This window comes from Hyperolius riggenbachi, chromosome 2, assembly GCF_040937935.1.
Source record: "Hyperolius riggenbachi isolate aHypRig1 chromosome 2, aHypRig1.pri, whole genome shotgun sequence".
Taxonomy (NCBI): Eukaryota; Metazoa; Chordata; class Amphibia; order Anura; family Hyperoliidae; genus Hyperolius; species Hyperolius riggenbachi.
The window spans coordinates 194,301,836-194,326,201 of record NC_090647.1 but is presented as its reverse complement, the minus strand read 5'-3'; the positions used below and the strand labels follow the sequence as shown (position 1 = coordinate 194,326,201).

General features: G+C 46.7%; 1 protein-coding gene across 1 annotated transcript in view; it reads left to right on the top strand.

The window, feature by feature from the left end:
* The first annotated feature begins 376 nt into the window (after positions 1-376).
* The window catches only part of ABCC4 (ATP binding cassette subfamily C member 4 (PEL blood group)), a 418,547-nt gene continuing 394,557 nt past the window's right edge, over positions 377-24,366 (top strand). The window contains exon 1 of the mRNA XM_068267922.1: positions 377-589. Coding sequence (XP_068124023.1) covers positions 516-589 — 74 coding nt within the window. The 5' untranslated portion in view covers positions 377-515. The remainder of the gene's footprint in view (positions 590-24,366) is intronic.

The following is a 24,366-nucleotide window of genomic DNA, read 5'->3' as shown; positions in this document are numbered from 1 at the left end:
AAAACTTGCACTGGGGCCCCAAGCTTATCAGCTACACAGCTGCTCCATAAGCGAGTATCTGTTTTCGTATTTTATTTTCCATTCAGTATTGCAGGCACTTCCAATCGAGACAGAAGAGCTAGGACAGATCGCACGCTCATTCTCTATTCCCGTGTGAGCCATAGCAGAGTTCAGAAGACAGGTAACTACGGTCCTTGGCGCTGTTCATACTCCGGCCTCACATGCGGTCACCGCCAGCAGCAACACCTCCAAGTCTGCACTCTGCTCCGCCTCCCCCCGTGTTCTATGACGTGCAGTCCGATCATGTCTGTCGTAGCTCCCGGCTTCCGTCCAATGAGAGGCGAGGATTTGGCCGAGAGGCGTGGCGTTATGTGGCTGTGTGCGCTGGCCGCAGCTGGAGGCAGCGGCAGGAGTGTGCTGTGGTTTGCTGGGTCGGGCACTTTGCTCAGCGCTCCAGCCCGGGGCTGTCCTCCTGATGAGCACAGGGACATAGCGGGCACACTGAGGAGCTGAGCATGGAGCCTGTGCACAAGGAAGGGAAACCCAACCCCCTGGAAGCCGCCAACTTCTGCTCCAAACTCTTCTTCTGGTAGGTGTGCGAGCAGCCTGGCTCCTGGCAGTGGCATTATCAGTGTGTTATCTCCTGGGTATTGGGTAACACCTTCTGCACTGGATATATGCATATTGTAACCCTATATGGCTCTTACTAGTGCTTTCATCCAACTGCTTTTGGTACAATAAAGCTTCATCCATCTACACGATACGATTCTTTGTGTGATTCGATAACGATACTATTTACGATCCGATTAAATCCGACATGTCCGATCAGGATTCGATTCGATTCAATTTCGATTTGCCATTGTTTTGCAATCCCAATCGGACATGTCGGATTTAATTGTATCGTAAATAGAATTGTAATCGAATTGCACAAAGAATCGTATCGTGTAGATTGGGCTGTATGCTGGGCATACACGGGTCGATCCGGCCCGGCCAAATCGACTCCCGCCGCGTGCCCGCTCGTCCGCCCGAATCGATTCCTCCTGGTCCCTGCCGGCGCTTCTTATCTTCCGCTCGATTCACCGCTATTGTCCGCCCGCAGGTATCGAGCGCGGAATCGATCCCTGCGGTGATCGGACACGTTGGATATTATCAATCAAGCCATCAGCGGCTCGATTGATAAGCCTGCGTCGAGCCGTGTATGCCCAGCATTAGATTTACCTGCCAGATAGATAATTTCCAACATGTTGGAAATTATCTATCTGCCTAGTAATTAGGCATTGTTCTACTCAGCAGGAGATAACCAGAAGACAATGCACCAGAGATAATGACCAGTCTCTACCAGTACTTTACAGAAAATAATCTAATTACAGAAAATCTTTTGCTGGACATTCAGGGGTCGATGGGCCCTTATCAATCGAGCTGCTGATGGCTCAATTGATACTTTCCGACGTGTCCGATCACACGGCAAGTCGATTCCGCGCTTCGATCCCCGCGGGCGGACAATAGAAGACAAACGAAAGGAAGATACGAAATGCCCGCGGGGATGAGCGGGGACGCGACGGGAGTCGATCCGGCGGCTAATCGAGCCGCCGGGTCGACTCATGTATGCCCAGCATTACAGAAAATCTAACAGAAAAATCTAGCAGAAAATTGTATGGTGTGTACTAGGCATTAGTCTCAGCTACCTGATGTGTGAGGACAGATCCTGCATGACAGTGGGACCAATGTACCTTCCTGTCCGCTCATAGTCTTACATCATTCAGATCAGATTGTGTGTAGTGTATGGTTTCATAGCAGTCACTAAACATGCACAGAACAAATAAACTGAATAAACAACATTAGTATGTTATAATCTTTTGGCATATCATGCTGGAACATTGTCTGCTGCAGTGTGTTTTTTCCCCCCACAAAATCCTTTTGTATGTGAACTTTCCTGAGCAGCAAAAAGCTATTGACACAGAGAGTGTGATGGCAGTAGTTTGGGATGCTGAAACAATAGTTTTGTGATGTAAAATGCATGCAGAACAGAGGATGATGGGATTGACCATCCTAGTGTGGGCCACCAGTTTATATTTTTTTGTGTTGGGGTACCTAATGTAAAGTCTGTTTGCTGTGAATTCAGGAAGTTTTTGTATGGCTCTTCTTACCTGCATACACAGGTGAAAGGCATTTATAACTTTGTGTTTCAACATGTTTTACAGCATTTTACATATTTTAAACTATGAATTTTACTTTACAACAAGAGAACATTTTCACTTGCGGACATTTAATAATAATATGAATGATCCACATGGCAGAGAGTCTGTCATATGAACATTTGTTTGTTGTCATTGCGACCCCTGCTAAAAATATAATGTAAGCTTCTGAACCATTGAGGTTTATTATTAGTTTTGTTTATGTAAACATTGGCTTACAAAGCATCTATAAATACACTGCATAACTCTTAGCACAAGGAGTGGCAAAGAATTGTGGTCAAGGAAACTTCAAGGGCTAAAAAAATACACACCTCCATAGGCAATAATAATAAAAAAGCTTCAAAAGGTTAATCTTTAGGCTATGTTCACGGTAAAGCAGGGCCACACGTTATCCTCACGTTGCATCACATACAGTTGATTAAAAGTATACTTCACTGTCACCGTGCACGTTTTGCTGTAACACACTGCAGTCAGTATGTTGGAAAGCCGCACGCCATTTAACCCAAGCACACCTGCCACACTGAACATCACATAGGTGGTGGATTGCGATGCGCAAAGCCACGTTACCATGTAGACGTTATGCTGCACCCCTGTGAATGTAGCCTTAGGGCTAGTTAGTTATGTATAATACACACAATGCAATATCCCACCCAATTCACTTGCATTGGGCGATTATTTCCGACATGTTCGATTGGCTCCCGATCGTTAAAGTGATCGATTTTGTTGACTTATAATTGGAAAATTGAATCGCTTTATCAATGCGGTGCACTTTGGACATGTACACATGATGCAACTTCCCATGCGATCACCTGTCGATCGGGTGGGAAATTGCATCATGTGTACTCAGCATTAGCCCAGTTACGTTACAGAATAATTCTACATGTCAACTCACTGCCCATACAATTCTATGGGGCTGTTCACAGTACTGTGTTGTAACTGATTGCGTTTTTATAACTCGCTGCATGCAGGCTTTGTATTAAAGTTTATACGTATATATACTCGCACATAAGCCGGATTTTTGGGACGTGTGTGTTCGGCTTATATGCAAGTCAAGGATGACACCTCCTGAGAGAAGCACCCACTGCAATGTAAAATAATAAGCTACGTGATGATAGCCGCATGATACCCCTAGTCATGTGCTCACTGATTAGTGCTGCACGCAGTGGTGCTCAGCAGAGCTCGAATATTCGAGTAGCTCGAATATTCGAGCTCTTTTCCAGCTATTCGAGCTCGGTATTCGAGCTCCGAATAGCTGTAGCTATTCGAATGGGCTATTCGCGTACACTCGAATAGCCCTTTAACTATTCAAGCTATTCGAGCAAACGGCGCTATTCGAGCTCGGTACCGAGCTCGAATAGCGTCATAGCCCAGATTGATGTCCTTAGAGCCAATCAGAGGGCTCCCAGGCCCTCTGACGGCAGCCAATCACAGAGGGGGACCCTGGCCAGCCCCTACCCTATAAATAGCGGCCGCCATGTTACGTTTCTCCGTCCTTGCCTGAGACTTGCATAGAGAGAGAGTTGCTCCTTTGTGCTTTGGCTTAGCAAGAGCTTTATTGTGGTCATTTACCTAGCGTTTTTCTCACATACACCTCCTATACACACCTATATTGTTGTTAGTTAGTTAGACATTGTATTTTAGTTAGTAGCTTTTGTGTTACATAGAGACAGGCCAGCTGCTGCAGGCTTACAGCTTTAGGCCTCAGGGCCTGCCTGTGTGGGCAGCTGTCCTCCTGTCCTCTGTTTATTTCTCTCTATTCTATACCAGTATTTCTGCTGTCCTTTACTACTGATTGTATTAGTATTGTAGTTATATACTGTAACTGTACTAGGACACTCACTGTCACTGTTCATAGGCTACTAGCTGCTCCTGCGTGTGTGCACTCACTGTCTGTGTACACACTACACACACTCTATTTCCAAGTTCTGATAACTGATTGATTATTGTAATTGAATATTGTAATTAGTTAGTTGTACTCACTGTTACTACTTACTGTACTAGGAGTCTAGGACACTCAGTCACTGTTCATAGGCTACTAGCTCCTGCGTGTGTGCACTCACTGTCTGTGTACACACTACACACACTCTATTTCCTTCTGATAACTGATTGATTATTGTAATTAGTTAGTTGTACTTACTGTTACTACTTACTGTACTAGGAGTCTAGGACACTCAGTCACTGTTCATAGGCTACTAGCTCCTGCGTGTGTGCACTCACTGTCTGTGTACACACTACACACACTCTATTTCCTTCTGATAACTGATTGATTATTGTAATTAGTTAGTTGTACTTACTGACTGTTACTACTTACTTACTTACTGTACTAGGGACACTCACTCAGTCACTGTTCATAGGCTAGCTCCTGCGCGTGTTTGCGCGTGCGTGCACTCACTGTCTGTAGTGTACACACACTAAATTTACTTGTGATTACTACTGATTATTGTAACTGCTAGTTGTACTTCCTGACTGTTACTACTTACTTACTGTACTAGGGACACTCACTCAGTCACCTCACCCACCAACCCACTCCATTAAAGTACCCCACTTTTCACCCGCCCTTTTAAAAAACTTTTGTCTATACGCCCAAAACATCGAAGATGTCTGGAAGTGGCAGCCAGCGCGGTTTGGGCAAGGGGAAGGGCAGCAGGGGAATCAGGAGGAGAGGGAGCAGCATTGTGGCAAGCCGCGGGCGCGGGCGCGCCACCATGCACAGTTCCGCAGCAGCAGCAGCAGCGTCAGTGGCTAACATTCCTCCCATAGCCACTGGCCGTGGACGCCTTGGGCGCCGCCCAGCAGGAGCATCTGCAACTCACGCTGCAGAGACACAGCAGCAGCAGCGTGTAGCACCTGCTCCGATTTTCCTCCAGCCGGGTCGGAAACGTCCCATTGAGGAAAAGCATGCAGACACTGTGGTGCAACTCATGACGGAGGATGAGCAGCCCGCCATCAGCTCTGCATCTGAGGCCTCCACCCTCACCACCACCACCACCACCCCTGTTCGCAGCAGCCGCCCAGCAGGGTCTGGGGAGGAGGCCAGTTCACCGTCACTCGCCGACCTGTCATTCAGCAGTCTTTTGACCCCAGGCATCATGAGTAAATTGTCTGCTGTTGTTGGCGATCTTGAGGAGGAGATGCTGATGGGCACTTTGGGGGATGAGGGATTGGACAGCAAGACTGTGGCGACAGTCAAGCAGCCCATCCATGCATCAGGAGAGGAGTTTGGGGGGTCCTCATCCCAGCAGGACATGTTTCAGGAGGGGGAGGATGTTGATGACCCGGTGACAGACAGAGACTGGGTGCCACCACCTCCAGGGGATGTCGTCCTCAGCAGCTCTGAGGAGGAGGAGGAGGATGCTCTTGTGGGCCTTGCAAGGAGGCGCATCATTGCAAGCATTGGCAGCAGCAGTAGGCAGGTCCCACAGCCTGCTGGTGTCTCAGGCTCAGCAGCAGCAGCAGCAGCATCTGCCAGTACCACCACCAGCCGCACCCAAGCCCCCCAAGCCCCACCCCCAACCACCACAGGGAGACAGGCAGCAGCGCTTCCATGCCGTAGGGGGATGTTTCTGTCACCAATCTGGCGCTTTTTCACCATGCCCACAGTGTACAGCAAGTACGCCACTTGCAACCACTGTCAGCGGAAGTTGAGCAGAGGTGCAGACCCCTTAAAGTTCTGCACCAGCTCGCTCATCAACCACCTTGCTGCGAAACATTTCCACCAGCATCAGGAGTTCCAGAGGCTGAAGGCATCTGGTGCTGGCAGTGGCACCACACCCATCACTGCACAGCCTTCAGCAGCAGCAGCAACAGCAGCCACCCGCCCTCCTGCTCCTCCAGCAGCACCAGCAGGAGTGCGGAAACGCACTGCTCCTCCCCCCTCTGCAACTCCTGCCGCCGACACTGAGGCCTGTTCTGGCAGCCAGTCCTCAGTGGCCTCCTCCGCTGTGTCTGCTGATTCCCGTGCCAGCAAAAGGCCACGCCAGAGCCTTTTGAGCGAGTCCTTCCAGGGGGTGGTTAGGGCTCTGCCTCCCAGCAGCCGTCGCGTGCGGCAGCTGAACGGCTTGCTGGCACGGGCCATGTGCTCCCAACTCCTGCCGTACACGCTCGTGCAGGAGGGGAGCGACATTCGTGCGCTGCTTGCTTGCGCAGCCCCAGACTGGCAGCTCCCCAGCAGACACTTTTTCTCCCGCAAGGCCATTCCTGCACTGCACCGCTTTGTGATGGCCAATGTGGAGCGAGGGCTGGAGCACGCGGTTGGTGAAAGGGTCCACGTCACCATGGACTCCTGGAGCAGCCGCTTCGGGACAGGCCGCTACCTGTCCTTCACTGTCCACTGGGTCAGCTTGGTGGAAGGGGGTGAGGATGGGAGAGCAGCAGCGGGCACAGCAGCAGCAGCAACACAGTGGGTGGTGCCACCCCGCAGGGTCAGGGGAACTGCAGCAGGTTCCTCCGATCCTCTGCCATCCTCCGGCACACCTGGCCAAACCCCCCGCCTCAGCAGCAGCGTGAAGGCCCGCCACTGCCAAGCGCTGCTGCACTTGGTCAGCCTTGGGAAGACCAAGCTGACGGCAACCCATGTGTTGGCCAAACTCCAGGAGCAGGAGAGGATTTGGCTGACCCCCAGAGGCCTCAGAGTCGGAGAGGTGGTGGCCGACAATGGGGCCAATCTGGTTGCCGCAATAGACAGGGGAAACCTGACCCACATCCCCTGTCTTGCCCACGTGCTGAACCTGGTAGTGCAGAAGTTCTTGCGCACCTACCAGGGGATGGGCGAACTGCTGGAAACGGCAAGGAACGTTGTGCGTCACTTCCGGCGCTCGGCTGCAGCCTGTGCGAGCCTGGAAGACGTGCAAAAGGAGCTGGATCTGCCACGCCATCGGCTGATCCTTGACGTTCCGACTCGCTGGAACTCCACCCTGGCGATGTTGGAGCGTCTGGTTGAACAGAAGCACGCTGTCAACCAGTACCTTGCCCTGGCCACTGTTTCCGCCGCTCAGAGAAGGGACAAGACCAGCAACATCCCGTCCATCGTCCCCGATGATGACTGGAGGCACATGCAGCAGGTGTGCTTAGTGCTGGCTCCCTTTCTGCAGGCCACTAACATGGTGAGCAGGGACCATGCTATGGTCTGCGAGTGGGTGCCCCTGGTTTGTCTGCTGAACAGGGCCCTCGATGCTTTGCTGGAACAGGGAGCGGCAGCCTTGGACCAGCAGGAGCGGCAAGCAGCTGCACAGTCCACCTCTGAGGGGGAGGAGGAGGAGGACTTGGTGGAGGTCCCTGACCTTGCTGCTGATGAGGGGGAGCAGCACAGTGCAGCTGAGTTGGTGCGGGGGTGGAGAGAGGATGAGGCTGACGAGGCAGAGGAGGAGGATGAGGACAGCAGCACTGCCGTCGATGTGCCAGCAGACGTGGCCCGCCTCTTCCCAATGGCAGCGCACATGCTGACGTGCCTGCGCAGAGACCCCAGGGTGATCCAGATGAAGCAGAGGGAGGACATCTGGATCAGCATGATGTTGGACCCACGCCTCAAGGGGAAGTTGAGCCAGTTCCTGCCGCCTGCAGGAGGAGACCCAGCGCAACAAATAAGGAGCTTGCAGCAGGCCCTTGTTGAGCGCTTGGAGGAAGCCTTCCCCCAGCCTTCCACCCCCACTGTCCAGCAGCCAGCACAGAGGCAGCAGCAGGTGCCTGCATCCAGCAGCAAGCGCCCCACAGACCTGCTGTCTCTCAGCCACGAGCTCTACAGGACTGTAGAGGCTCCGGCAGCAGTGACTAGAGAGGAGGTGCATGCAGCAGCATCCTCCACCGGTCACAGCCAGCGCCTGACCCGCATGGTGGCTGACTACATGGGGTCCTACAGCGGGCTTGACAGCGATGCCCCTGTTGATCCCATGGAGTATTGGGTCAAGCGCCTGGAGATCTGGAGCGAGCTGGCGCAGTACGCCCTGGAAGTGCTGTCCTGCCCCCCTTCCAGCGTGCTGTCCGAGCGCTGCTTCAGTGCAGCTGGTGGTGTGGTCACCGAGAAACGCTCACGTCTGTCTCACAAGTCTGTGGACAGACTGACGTTTCTCAAGATGAACCAGGCGTGGGTGGAAGGCGAGTTCCTGGCCCCTGTTGTCGGCGAGAGGGGGACATGAACTGGCTAAGAACCATCGTTAATGTGCCTTACCACCCTTTACCACCTCCTGGCTCCTGCTCACTAAGCCAGCCTGGTTCACTTTGACTATTACGTCGCCTGCAGCCACACATTTTACACCTACAGTGGGCTGCTGTGTACTGCCCTTCTGCTGTCTGTCTGTGTTTCCCACTGCCAGGGTACACAGATTTACCTTCTGCTGCCACTCTGCCACCAGCTATTACGTCAAACAATAGCTATATATCTGTGTAATTTGTTTTACAAACAAAACCAAAAAACCATTAAAAAAAAAAAAAAAAAGGTTTAATTTTTCTGAGGTGCCCGGGTTGAAAACTGTGTTGTCCCAGTTGTGTATTGGACACGATGTGGGCTGCACGACCGCTGTCTGGGACCTCCTGTTGTGTTCATTTACGGCCTGGTATCACCGCTAGGTACCAGGGCTATTATGTCACGCTGCCTGCCTGCTGCCACACTCACACTACTCCTCCATTCCTCCTGCTGATGCTGCTGTCTGTCTGTGTTTCCCAACGCCAGGGTACACAGATTTACCTTCTGCTGCCACTCTGCCACCAGCTATTACGTCAAAAAATAGCTATATCTGTGTAATTGGTTGTAAAACCAAAACTACAAAACCATAAAAAAAAAAAAAAAAGGTTTAATTTTTCTGAGGTGCCCGGGTTGAAAACTGTGTTGTCCCAGTTGTGTATTGGACACAATGTGGGCTACACGACCGCTGTCTGGGACCTCCTGCCTGCTGTGTTTATTTACAGCCCTGGTATCACCGCTAGGTACCAGGGCTATTATGTCACGCTGCCTGCCTGCTGCCACACTCACACTACTCCTCCATTCCTCCTGCTGATGCTGCTGTCTGTCTGTGTTTCCCAACGCCAGGGTACACAGATTTACCTTCTGCTGCCACTCTGCCACCAGCTATTACGTCAAACAATAGCTGCTCACATTACTCCTCCATTCCTCCTGCTGCTGCTGCTGCTGTCTGTCTGTCTGTCTGTGTTTCCCAACGCCAGGGTACACAGATTTACCTTCTGCTGCCACTCTGCCACCAGCTATTACGTCAAAAAATAGCTATATCTGTCTGTGTAATTTGTTGTAAAAACAAAACTACAAAACCATAAAAAAAAAAAAAAAAAGGTTTAATTTTTCTGAGGTGCCCGGGTTGAAAACTGTGTTGTCCCAGTTGTGTATTGGACACAATGTGGGCTGCACGACCGCTGTCTGGGACCTCCTGCCTGCTGTGTTTATTTACAGCCCTGGTATCACCGCTAGGTACCAGGGCTATTATGTCACGCTGCCTGCCTCATTGACTGCCTGCTGCCACACACTCATCCTCCTCCTCCTGCTGCTGAATTTACCTCCTGCTGTCTGTGTGTTTCCACTGCCAGGGAGCACATACAATGGCGCTTCCAACATGCGTGCGCCACCAGCTATTTGTTACGCTCAAAAATAGCTGCATTTCTTTAAAAAAAAAAATTTGAAAAGAGAAATAAGTGAAGAAGAAGACGATATAGAAGAAGATGAAGAAGATGAAGAAGAAGAAGATGAAGAAGAAGAAGATGAAGAAGAAGAAGAAGAAGAAGAAGAAGATGAAGAAGAAGAAGATGAAGAAGATGAAGAAGAAGATGAAGAAGAAGAAGATGAAGATGATGAAGAAGAAGAAGAAGATGAAGAAGAAGATGAAGAAGATGAAGAAGAAGAAGATGAAGAAGAAGATGAAGATGAAGAAGAAGAAGATGATGAAGAAGAAGAAGAAGATGAAGAAGAAGAAGATGAAGAAGATGAAGATGAAGATGATGAAGAAGAAGAAGATGAAGAAGAAGATGAAGATGATGAAGAAGAAGAAGATGAAGAAGATGAAGATGAAGAAGATGAAGATGATGAAGAAGATGAAGAAGAAGATGAAGAAGATGAAGAAGAAGAAGAAGATGAAGAAGATGAAGAAGAAGAAGATGAAGAAGATGATGAAGAAGAAGATGATGAAGAAGAAGAAGATGAAGAAGATGAAGAAGATGAAGAAGAAGATGAAGAAGATGAAGAAGAAGAAGATGATGATGAAGAAGATGAAGAAGAAGAAGAAGAAGACAATATAAAAGAAGAAGAAGATATAGAAGAAGAAGATATAGAAGAAGAAGATATAGAAGAAGAAGAAGAAGATATAGAAGATAAAGAAGAAGAAGAAGAAGTATATACAGTACTGAACAAATTTCTGGACACAACTTCTCTTTTCAACTTTTTTTTTTTAAAGGAACATCCCCACATAATCACTTGCTGTTGTTACTTGGAAAAAAAGAGGTTTCTTGCATCATTCACCCTCAAAACAAGTGTTGGAAGCTATTTAAGGCCATTTCGAATAGTCAGCTCGAATAATGAGCTCGAATACCGACTCGAATAGTGAGCTCGAATTCCGAGGTCGAATCGAATAGTAAAAATTATTCGACTCGAATATTCGACTGATCTCGAATAATTTACTATTCGAATTCGACCTAACTCGAATTTTGAAAAGGGGTATTTGAGCACCACTAGCTGCACGTACAAGCATGTGGCCGTGTTATCCCCCCAGCGCGCCACCTGACAAGAATGTCTGGCAGCTTTGATGTGTCCGCTGCATCTCTCTCTCCCCCTGAGTGTCTCCGCAGATGTGTGCGAAGTGGTGCGGCTTCATTTGCTTACCGCCGGGCCGCCGAGATGCCTCTGTAACTGAAGTTCATAGAGGTCCCGTCTCTATGACACTTGCAACACACAAGGCGCCACTAGAGGGCGTCATAGCAACGAGACTGCTGTGGTCTTCAGTTACGGAGGATTCTCGGCGGCCTGGCGGTAAGCAAATGTGCTTTAAGGCAGCGATCCCACTTTCTATGTAAATTTTGCATGCAGTTTTCAGTGTGCACCACTGGAACCCACTACTATGCTACGTGAGCATCCACTCATCCTGGTATGTGACATCTGCTTTGTTTGCTAATCAACACTTTTGGCTTGCAGTGCTTATGCATTTTGTCACTAAGTACGTAACCTGAACTGACAAAAAAAATTGTGGAATAAAGGCCACGGTGGGCAAGATTACCTGTTTCTTAAATGGGATCCCGTTGCTCGTTGTTGTCGGGGTCCCCCGTTACCATTTCCCTGTGCTCTTAATCTTCGTCAGGACTGGCCTGTGTGGTGTGGAAAAAGTAGAACACTTCTGTTTATGCTACGTATGCAGGCAGGGTGGTATGAACAAACACCTTTCGCTTTATATCTCAGTAAAAAAAAGCAGAGGTTGTAACAGGTGCTCTATAATGTTTGATCTTCTGAGATTGCACAGATAGTGGCGTCTGCAGCTCTGGCAGGGTCGTAACAATAGACCCTGCAAGAGATGCAGCCACAGGGGGGGGCCCAGAAGCCGCTGGGGGCCCTGTGGGGAGGGAAGTTTCTTTTCCCTGTCCTGAGAGACTGACAACTAAGGGCACGGATAGAAAAATATTTTCAGCTCTCTGCCCAATTGTTCTAATGACCGAATCTGCTCAGCCACTGAAAAGGAATCACACAAAGTTTTGCAGACAAACATTTGTAGACAATCCCTATTCAGTGTTAAGCAGGCTCTTGTGTACAGAGCCCAGCCCCCAACCTCTCTACCCCTCCTTATCCTCTTGACGACCAGCTAACGCCGATTGGCGTAAACTGGTCGTCTGCGGGTTACCATGGAAGCGGCCTTTCCATGTCAGTTCACGGAGGGTGTCTCCGTGAACAGCCGGAGAGCCGCCGATCGCGGCTCGCGGGCAAAATGTAAACAGGCGGGGAAGAAATCCCCGCTGTTTACATCATACGGCGCTGCTGCGCAGCAGCGCCGTAAGGCAGATCGGCGATCCCCGGCCTCTGATTGGCCGGGGATCGCCGGCATATGATAGGCTGAAGCCTATCCTTCAATGCGCAGGACGGAAATCCGTCCTGCGCAGCTCACAGGGGGAGGGAGAAGGACGGAGCGCCGAAAACGCTTCGGAGGGGGGCTTTGAAGAGCCCCCCCAGCAAAGCGCAGCAAGCCGGTGGCGATCAGACCTCCCCAGCAGGACATCCCCCTAGTGGGGAAAAAAGAGGGGTAGTCTGATCGCCAAGGCTCACTCCTGATCGGTGCTGCGGGCTGGAGAACCCACGTAGCACCGATCAGTGCAGAAAGCCCTGGTCGGCAAGTGGTTAAGTGCTGTGTACTGTAGTAATGCTGGAGGACTCTACAGAGCTATTTCTGCTCCATCAGAGGTGGACAGAGTGAGTGTAATAAGCTGAGGCTAGGAGCACACTCGTCTGTCAGTTTTCTGTATGAGTTTTCTGAACACCATGTGTGTGAAAACATGCACGTTTTATCACAGAAGCTAATGTAATTGATGGAGAAAATGTGTGCAGTGCTTCACTGCTGTCTGTTTCTATCTGCATGGTGAAAACATATTCCAGTGTGCACTAGCCAATTAAATAACATTGATTCTCAGTTTACCTGTGCAGAAAGCGGGGAGTGGGGTAGTGGAGGAGGAGGAGAGGGCCCCATCCAAAGTTTTGCAGGGGGGGCCTAGTTATTGCTAGTTACGCCACTGAGCTCTGGGTACTTAAAGAGAACCTAAAGTAAAAAAAAAAATGAGATTAACTCACCTGGGGCTTCCTTCAGCCCCCTGCAGACGATCAGTGCCCTCACAGCCCTGCTCCGATGGCCCAGGACCCGCCGGCAAACTTCCGGTTTGGCCGTCACCGGCCGACAGGCATGGGAACGCGAGTGATTGTTCGTGTTCCCAGCCTGTATATCGCGTTCCCAGCCTGTATATCGCCCCCTATGCTGCTATTGTGGCCTCCTGGCCGCAATAGCAGCATAGGGGGCGATATACAGGCTGGGAACGCGAACAATCACTCGCGTTCCCATGCCTGTCGGCCGGTGACGGCCAAACCGGAAGTCTTCGCTGGCGGGTCCTGGGCCATCGGAGCGGGGCTGCGAGGGCACCGATCGTCTGCAGGGGGCTGAGGGAAGCCCCAGGTGAGTTAATCTCATTTTTTTTGTTGCCTTTAGGTTCACTTTAAAGGTACTTATTTGTTTTAATTATGGTGTAATGGAATGCTTGTTGGTGTACCTGACTTTAGTGACAGTTTGGCAATGCTTCATAGTTCCAATCACAATCATGTTATCTTGTAAGGAACTTGAAAAGGAGTCTTTCTGAGAACATTTCAGCATAAAAGTTTATTAAAAGTTACTCATTAATGATTTCATTCTGTCCCTAGTGAGAAGAACCTCTGTTTTTTTTGTCTTGTTTATTATATGATCTTAAAATGGACCAGAGCTAGGGCTTGATTCACAAAGTGGTGCTAACCTACTTAGCACGTCTAAAGTCTTTAGACGTGCTAACCAGGGTGCTAAGTAGGTTAGCACCAGATTTCTCAATCAGATCACGCACAAAGTTTTGTGCCCTGCGCTCTGTGCAGTGCACGCGTAAAGTTTTATGCGCGAAAGGCTCGTTTAGACGTGCTAAGGGGGTTTTCACAGGCGTGCTAACAGTTAGCACCGCTTTGTGAATCAAACCCCTAATGTAAAGCAAATCTCTAGCAGCTGTAATGAAAAGTCAGATACCTATGGAGAGGGAAGGCTCTTGGTCTCATAGAGCTTTCCTTCTCCTCTCTCAGAGTCCACGTTCCATCGCTGACCCTGTTCAAAGTTGCCATCTCTGGGAGCCCTCAGAAGGCGGGACACGAGTGCTACAGAAGCCTACCAGAGATCCCTGAAGGCATATTCAACTTGTAGAATGCCTATATCTGGAGTGACAGAACTGGAATGAGGGAGCCGAGAGGGAACCAGGAAGTATCTATAGGACCCAGAGCCTTCCCTATCCATAGGTCAGTATTTGTCTTTTATTTATTTTTTCCTGCAGTGTCTCACTACTGAAGAAGCATGCAGATCAGATGCTTGAGCAGAGTTGCCACATGCTTCGTCAGGTGTGCAATTTAGACAATACTGATGCATGGAAGATGAACAGGAAGCCAGGCAACTTGTGCTTTCAAATGAGCTTATCTGGCTTATCTGCCATAGGCAGTCATGTGACACCAAAGACATCAAATTACAACTTGCGATTAGAAACAAATGAGGGGGAATTATACAGACTAAACTCTCTAAATACCTACAGGGCGCATTTCTCTCTGTCCTGTGCAAGAGTTCAGGTCCACTTTAAAGTGAATGGGAACCGCATTTAAAAAAATGAGACAGATACTTACCCAAGGAGAGGGAAGGCTCTGGGTCCTATAGAGCCTTCCTGCTCCTCTCCTGGTCTTCTCGTTCCAGTGCTGGCTCGCTCGGTGGCAGTATTTGACTAAACTAGTCAAATACTGCTTTACATGGCCGAAGGAGGCTTCAGAAGTCTTCAGGGAGCCCGAGTGCTCCTGAAGAAGGGCGACCCTGTACTGCGCGTGCGCAAGCATGCTCTATTGCACACTCACGCCTGCGCAGTATGGAGCCGCACGTCTTCGGGAGGACACGGCTCCCGAAGACTTCCAAATACCCTTTTAACGGGGGTTTGAAATGGGGGGGGGGGGGGAGCCAGCACAGGATAGAGAGCACCGAGAGAGGAGACGGAAGGCTCTATACAACCCAGAGCCTTCCCTCTCCTTAGGTATGTATTTGCTTCATTTTTTTTAAAATGCGGTTCCCATTCACTTTAAAAGGAGATCAATATGGCAGCCTCCATTACCCTCTCACTTCAGTTGTCCTTTAACTTTCTTCACCTGTTGTTTCTGTCACTTAACCCCTTAGATCGTTGGCTTGAAAGGGTAGGGCCCACTCTCCTTGTGTTTTCATTACTGATGTTTAATGAGTGTGTTTTACGCTCTGTGGCCCATATGCAATTCACTGTTTCACCTGAGCTTTTTCCTAGGAGATAATTTTTCATCTTTCATTTAAAACATCTTTCCTGCACTTTTCAACTAAAAAGTACCAAAAAGTAGGTGAAAAGGGTACTATCAAAATTATTTTGAGTATTTTCTTGCTTTCTGGTGGCTTAAACTGTATTTTATTGACAAGTTTAAACATATCGACAAGGCGAAAACGCAGGAGAAAAAATGAATTGCATATGGGCCCCTGTTTATTTTACAAATCTGTTGATGGTTAGCCCTGAGTAATTGACACTTCTATGTGTTTTCTGTAAATGCGCCACTCTTCATACAATTCTGCTTCATTCTACGTCATGCAACTGTGTACGATGTAATGTGTATTGCACAATTCCTTGGAATATGTTTGCACTATATAAACCATTATACTAATGATGCCATGGTAATAATAATCCTTGCCTGGCCTGCAGTTCCTTGCATCACCTGCGCTCGGTACGTGGCTTGTAACGTGTCCTGGATTTCTACCTCCTACCAGCAGATGTCCTTCCACAGTTCACAGCTCTGTAATAGGCTGATACACCTGTTAATTCCCCTGCATAAAGACTAGACTTTCACTCGGCAAACTGACCTGACAGAACATTGTGCAGCCTGAGTGTTTCAGAGCTCTGGTCCCTATACCTTTATTCTTGTTCCTGACAATTCCATTTGATAGCTAGTATAGGTACTTGGCTTATCTTCGATCTTGCTCTCATCTGCTCAATTTGTGCTGTTATCTGTTGTATGGATTGTGCATTGTGACCGAAGCAGGTCCTTTGGGTGCCACGATCGCCAGGCCTCTAATAGACGCCTGTGTTAAATTTTGGCTATTATGCCCCCAATTGGTTGTTTCGTGCACAGTGCAGCTAGTAGCTGATAGGCTGTTACATTGCATATTACAGTTGGTTGGTGCATGGAAAATACAAGTCATGCAATTGCTTGGTCGTGCAATTGAGCATGTTGTCAGGATGATCATGGGGATAAGTTGAATGTGCGTACATGCCTTAAGACACTTGTCATCTTATAAACCCCCCCCCCCCCCCCAAAACTTGCTAAAAGAAGATGGTGAAAAGGATGTGGAAGGGACTTTTTGTGAGGAACAAGGGGAAGTGGTTAGAATCATTTGAATAGGTATAGTCATTCCTCTTTAGCGTGATTGATCCATGAGATAATCTGGAGTTGGAATGATGCTGTGAGATGTGTTGTTGGTGTGAGGATTGTGGTTGTGTTTTTCGTTTGGGTTGAGTGGATAACGAATTTTTATTTGTTTACATTAGTTTAGACCTCATGCCTTGTTTCAACATACATATTGATCTGGTGGCATTCAGCAGGTAGCGGGAAGAAGCCGAGAGATGGCTCTCCTCGCGCTAAGCAAATTAGGGGAATATAACAAATTTATTCCCCTGCTGATTACCTAGCCTGTTCCTCCATGGACGTATTTTGGGGTCTGACTATTGCAGGCTCACGAATTATAGTGATTCTCTGCTGCGCCGCTATAGCTGGAATAACATAATGGTTTATGGTGGCACCCACAGCAGGTGTTATGCAGCTCGGACCCAGTGCCGAGATCACCTGTCTCGCTTGTTTTGGGATCTCACATACTAAAATTGTAACTTTCAATGTTTTTACTGTCTCAGATAAATGACACAATGTTTTAGTGTTCCACAGCTACTGTCCTGAACTATTCACTTTTTGTATATATTTCCTGCACTTGTATGGTAAGTTGTTTTCTGACCAGCAAGAGTTTTATGGATTGTAATTAGTTAAAGGATACTCGGGGTTACATGTGACATGATGAGATAGACATGCATATGTACAGCGCCTAGCACACAAATAACTATGCTGTGTTCCTTTTTTTCTTTCTCTGCCTAAAAGAGTTAAAGAGACACTGAAGCGAAACATTTTTTTGATGATTTGTATGTGTAGTACAGCTAAGAAATAAAACATTAGGAACAGAGACATAAGTCTAATATTGTTTCCAGTACAGCAAGATTTAAGAAAATCCAGTTCTTATCTATGCAAAAGAGCCATTGGGCTTGATTCAGTAAACGGTGCTAACCCAGTTAGCACGCCTAAAGACTTTGGGCGTGATAACTAGGGTGCTAACTGGGTTAGCACCGTTTACTAAATTCACATCGCGCGCAAAGTCCCACACTGAATACTTTGCGTGCACACAGCACAGTGCGCGCGAAATGTCGCATCGTGGTGCGATGAAAACGGTGCACCCGATGCGCCTATAAGGTGCATTGGGTGCGACTTTAACGTCACAGGGTGCAACGTTAAAATCGCACCCAATGCGACCTTATAGGCGCATCGGGTACGCTGTTTTCACTTTGCGCGATGTGAATTTAGTAAAGGGTGCTAACCCAGTTAGCACCCTAGTTATCACGCCCAAAGTCTTTAGATGTGAATTTATCATGCCTAAACTAACTTTAGGCGTGATATAGGGCTTTTCACAGGCGTGCTAACACTTAGCACGGTTTACTGAATCGAGCCCATTGAGCTCAATGACTTTCAAAGTCACAAAGAGCTCTGTCTTCTGAAGCTCATTACCTCAAGTGTCCGGCACTGTATTGTTTTTTTTTCTCTGCAGAGGACGGTTCAAAGGTTCACTAACCTTTGCTCTGTAAAATCATTTAGAATGCTGAGTAGTGGGTAAACTGCAAATATTAGAGAATGATGCAATGTTATTAAAAAACAACAACTATATAACTGAAAATAAAAATATGAGAATCTTTTCTTTGCTACTAATGTTCTAGCAATTATCCATACTACACAACGAATTCATTATATCATACATTTTTTTTCCGCTTCAGTGTCTCCATCAGGTACAGTATGTAAGTGGCAGTTCCTGTCTGAGTCAGGACTGGGTCAGACTACAGTGTGACCCTCTCTGATAAGAAAGTACAACCATAAAACACTTTCCTAGCAGAAAATGGCTTCTGAGAAAGAGATAAAATAGGTCAATAGTTTATAGATTTTAGCTCTGGCATACTTCAATGAATGTGTCATTGAGCATAAACAATAAAACAGTAATAACTTAAAAAGTAGATTTCAATATAAACCGTGGAATATCTTAAAAAGTCATTTTCACCTTACGTGTCCTTTAAGAACGTGAACTATGCCAGCTATACAGTTCAAGTATTACTGAAGATAAAGTGTAATTTGCATACATGAATTGTTATCCTTCACAACCTAGTTTTATGGAGACTTAAGCTGGCCACTAACGGTCCAATTTCTAGTGAAATATCGTTCGAGCGATCAGAAATTCTGATCGGACGAAAAATCGTTCACTACACCATTAACTAACCAATCATTGCTTCCTATCTATCACGACCACCAAGAAAATCCAAATTTTCGTTCGACATTTTTTTCACTCGTTCATAATCGATTGTGTCCACCAATGGAGATTATTTACAACCAATCCGATCAGAATTTCTGATCGCTCGAACGATTTTTCGCTAGAAATTGGACCGTTAGTGGCCAGCTTTAGGATAGAGTATATACATGTTTATCTCATCATGGGGTAGATTCACTCCACTAAGGTAAGCAGAAAATGTACGATGGGTAGAGCATAATGTGTTGCATTCTGCTCTACTCATCATGCGGTAACACTAAATGTTCTGCTTACCGCAGTGTAGTGAATCTACTCCGTGTCACATAAGATATAATTTACTGCTGTGTTGTTTAAATTGCTTTACAGAAAATAAGTTGTACTATTACTCTATTTGCTGTGTTTGTGCACCAGTCATGGCCTTTGTTTAACATGAGAGGGCAGGATATTATTTCTTCCTCGAAATGTCCAGCCATCGTGTGATGTTTGCAAACATGTGACAAACTAGTCGCTAGGGAGCCAGTGGCTGCAGAGAGCCTATTGTTTTACATCACAGATCTAAGCTTTTTACATTTATAGAAAGGACAGATCTTCCATTGTATAAGTGCTGCCACGGAGATTAAATGAAGGCAATATATAAACACCATGTTTTCACACTTTGTTTATCAGTCTATTAGTGGAGTGTGTTAACCATAGCACCCACTTGGCAATACGTGCTGGTTTACATGACAGTTTAAATCACAAGATTAGCAAGTGGCAACTGCGTAGTTAGCCAGCAATTTGTCATCATGTATAATGTAAAGGGTACATTAAAGGAGATGTTAAGTATGGGTAAATAAGTTGATGTAATTGGGGCTTATCCCAGCCCCCAGTAGTAGCTGAGGTCCCTTGGTGTCCTCCCAGCTCCCTTCGTTGATCTGCTGTCAGCCCAAGTACTATCTTGGCCACAGGCCTCCTTGATTGTGCTCCTGCGGCTGGAAGAGTTCTGTGCATGTGCAGTTTGTAAAGTCTTGCATCTGCGCATGCGTGGAATGCTCCAGGCTATGGCAGCTTGATTGAGAAGGCATGGCCGGGACTGCCCATGTGCCATGGAACTTTAGTTGGGGGAACAGGGGCACAATGGAAGGGACTGGGAGGACACGGTGTTACTTCAGATACTACTGGGGGGTGGAATGAGCCCCAGGTAAGTTACACTCAACTTTTTCCCCCACTTAAGCTTCCCTTTTTTTTCTTCTTGTTTTAACCATTATAGTATTAAAATGAGCAGTGTTAAGTCTTGCTCCTACTATGTTCATTTCAACAATGCATATAGTGTATGGTACGCAAGGACATCAGAATGTTCATAGCCATAGATTGAAGTGTCTCGCATCCCCATTTATGCAGCGTGCAGCAGTGCATTATGGGAACATTTGTGCCTTTGTTAACTTTACTTATAAGTAGTCTCTAAGATTTAAATATTCTTCCAAAAATCATATATATATATATATATATATATATATATATATATATATATATTATATATATATATTATATATTATATATATATATATATATATATATATATATATATATATATATATATATATATATATATATATAAATATATATATATATATATATATTGTGTGTGTAAGTATGTGTGTATATACAGTACAGACCTTCTCATTCAAAGAGTTTTCTTTATTTTGATGACTATGAACATTGTAGATTCACATTGAAGGCATCCAAACTATGAATTAACACATGTGGAAGAATAGTACTTAACCAAAAAGTTTGAAACAACTGAAATTATGTCATATTCTAGGTTCTTCAAAGTAGCCACCTTTTGCTTTGATTACTGCTTTGCACACTCTTGGCATTCTCTTGATGAGCTTCAAGAGGTAGTCACCTGAAATGGTTTTCACTTCACAGGTGTGCCCTGTCAGGTTTAATAAGTGGGATTTCTTGCCTTATAAATGGGGTTGGGACCATCAGTTGCGTTGTGGAGAAGTCAGGTGGATACACAGCTGATAGTCCTAGTTGAATAGACTGTTAGAATTTGTATTATGGCAAGAAAAAAGCAGCTAAGTAAAGAAAAACGAGTGGCCATCATTACTTTAAGAAATGAAGGTCAGTCAGTCCGAAAAATTGGGAAAACTTTGAAAGTGTCCCCAAGTGCAGCCTCAAAAACCATCAAACGCTACAAAGAAACTGGCTCACATGTGGACCGCCCCAGGAAAGGAAGACCAACAGTCACCTCTGCTGCGGAAGATAAGTTAATCCGAGTCACCAGCCTCAGAAATCGCAGGTTAACAGCAGCTCAGATTAGAGACCAGGTCAATGCCACACAAAGTTCTAGCAGCAGACACATCTCTAGAACAACTGTTAAGAGGAAACTGTGTTAATGTGTGGATCAGGCCTTCATGGTAGAATATCTGCTAGGAAACCAATGCTAAGGACAGGCAACAAGCAGAAGAGACTTGTTTGGGCTAAAGAACACAAGGAATGGACATTAGACCAGTGGAAATCTGTGCTTTGGTCTGATGAGTCCAAATTTCAGATGTTTGATTCCAACCACCGTGTCTTTGTGCGATGCAGAAAAGGTGAACGGATGGTCTCTACATGCCTGGTTCCCACCGTGAAGCATGGAGGAGGAGGTGTGATGGTGTGGGGGTGCTTTGCTGGTGACACTGTTGGGGATTTATTCAAAATTGAAGGCATACTGAATCAGCATGGCTACCACAGCATCTTGCAGCAGCATGCTAATCCATTCGGCTTGCGATTAGTTGGACCATCATTTATTTTTCAACAGGACAATGACCCCAAACACACCTCTGTGTAAGAGCTATTTGACCAGGAAGGAGAGTGATAGGGTGCTGCGCCAGATGACCTGGCTTCCACAGTCACCAGATCTGACCCCAATCGAGATGTTTTGGGGTGAGCTGGACCGCAGAGTGAAGGCAAAAGGGCCAACAAGTGCTAAGCATCTCTGGGAACTCCTTCAAAACTGTTGGAAGACCATTTCAGGAGACTACCACTTAAAGCTCATCAAGAGAATGGCGTCAATTCACCAGAGGTTACCAACCTATTTATCTCTTGGGAGGTAATTTACCTCCTGTGATATCTCCAAATAGCAATTCTCCAGAAGTAAAGGGAAAAATATAGACAGAGAGAAATGCAAGAGATAAATGTGAGATAAGTATGAGATAAATAGGTGATAGTTAGTAGTTAGTTTTTCTCCAAATCACAATTCACCAGGGAAGAAAGGGGGTGTGGCCATTCGTTATTTTTTCATCTCTTTATCCCCTGAATGAACCTGGAGATATCGTGCTTTTCACACAGCGGCTGCTGCTGTGGAAGATGGAGCCTTTTGAGCTTACTCTGTTACAGCTTGCTTCTATTATGAGGAGACGAAGGCGCAGGAGGAGGGTCTGTTTAATCGCCCCTCGTATTTTTCATGAGAGAACAGTTCTTGATAATTTTACTGAGACAGAGGTGGTGAAGAAGTTCAGACTCACTCGTGATATGATTTTTAATATATATCAGGAGATAGCACCTGTAATCGATGCTCCTACTACCAAAAATAAGTCGGTGCATGGATTAGTGAAACTGTTAGCCACCCTTCACTTTTTAGGAAGGGAGAAAGCAGCGGATGCAGCAGAAACAGCTCTGCTTGAGCGGCCACACTCTCCTGAGTCTCCCGGCATAAGTTTGTGCACAGCGCCCCTCCCCCTACGCAGGGGCCTTGAGGTCAGCAGATATGCTGTCTCTGGGAGATGCAGTGAAGACAGAGTGGGGCGGCATAGAAGCCAGGGATTAGCTGCAGCCGGCGGGAGGTAGCAGAGCGGGGCGGCAGCGCTAGTAGCACAAAAAAATCGAAGGTACTGACGATCTCTAGATCGTCTGCATGTGAACCGCGGTTTCGGGTTTTAACCGCAAAACCGTGCAGCCCTACTCCCTCGTCCCAACTCGCATACTTGGTCAGATGCATCCCCAGCTGCCCCCCCCCATTCTTTTTCACATGTGTCCTCTCTTCAACCCCTCCCCTCCATACTTAGCCAGATGCCGCCGCCTCCTCCCCTCCCCCTGGTCATATGTATTCTGTCTCATTCCCCCCCCCCCCATAAGAAGATACCTCTGCTGCCCCGCTTCATAGTTTGTCAGATGTGTCCTCTAGTCACTGTGCCTCTCTCTTCGTGCAGTCACAGTACGGGGATGCGGCTTGCCGCCACAGGAGATCGGGAGGAAGGGGGGGTGGAGGAAACGGAGAAGTGAAGTGGAAGGGAGCGCATCAGATAGGAGGAGGGCGCGGAGATAACAAGGGGGTGATAGTAAAGCGCGGAGAGGGCAGGAGAGAACAAGGTGGTCTAACAGTAGAGAGGGAAATAGTTTGCAAAAAACACCGCTGGCAGCTTTGGAGAAGCTCCCAAAAATTTTTCTGCCTGGATTGCTGCATGCAGCCGCCTTCCTCTTCCACTAAACCCCACTCCACTGCACATACAGGAAGCACGCCCAGCTAACATCTGGCAGTAAAAGGCTCGAATAGTCTGATCACGTAGTGGTAAAACTCCTCCTCCTACCCACAATGCTTCACTTTCAAGCTTACAGAGAGGAAAAGTATCCCATGTAAATCATTAACAACGATTACCTAACTCTCTGCTTTCTCACACTTTTCTCATGCATATCTCTCCATTATCCCCTGCTATCAAACACTTTTCTCTCTGTCCTCTCCCACTGGTGAATTGACTCCAGAGTGTTAAAATACCTCATGAGATAAACTATCTACCTTTTTTCTCTTAGTAAATCCTCTCTGGTGAATTGACGCCAATGTCAAGATTGTGCAAAGCATTAATCAAAGCAAAAGGTGGCTACTTTGAAGAACATAGAATATGACATATTTTTGGTTATGTACTATACTTCCACATGTGTTAATTCATAGTTTTAATGCCTTCAGTGTGAATCTACAATGTTCATAGTCATGAAAATAAAGAAAACTCTTTGAATGAGAAGGTGTGTCCAAACTTTTGTTCTGTACAGTGTATATATATATATATACAGGATCTTCTCAAAAAATTAGCATATTGTGATAAAGTTCATTATTTTCTGTAATGTACTGATAAACATTAGACTTTCATATATTTTAGATTCAAATACACACAACTGAAGTAGTTCAAGCCTTTTATCGTTTTAATATTGATGATTTTGGCATACTGCTCATGAAAACCCAAAATTCCTATCTCAAAAAATTAGCATATTTCATCCGACCAATAAAAGAAAAGTGTTTTTAAAACAAAAAAAATCAACCTTCAAATAATTATGTTCAGTTACGCACTCAATACTTGGTCGGGAATCCTTTTGCAGAAATGACTTCTTCAATGCAGCGTGGCATGGAGGCAATCAACCTGTGGCACTGCTCAGGTGTTATGGAGGCCCAGGATGCTTCGATAGTGGCCTTAAGCTCATCCAGAGTGTTGGGTCTTGCGTCTCTCAACTTTCTCTTCACAATATCCCACAGATTCTCTATGGGGTTCAGGTCAGGAGAGTTGGCAGGCCAATTGAGCACAGTAATACCATGGTCAGTAAACCATTTACCAGTGGTTTTGGCACTGTGAGCAGGTGCCAGGTCATGCTGAAAAATGAAATCTTCATCTCCATAAAGCCTTTCAGCAGATGGAAGCATGAACCCACTTTTGAACCAGAAACAGCAGCAGAAGCGCCTGACCTGGGCTACAGAGAAGCAGCACTGGACTGTTGCTCAGTGGTCCAAAGTACTTTTTTCAGATGAAAGCAACTTTTGCATGTCATTTGAAAATCAAGGTGCCAGAGTCTGGAGGAAGACTGGGGAGAGGGAA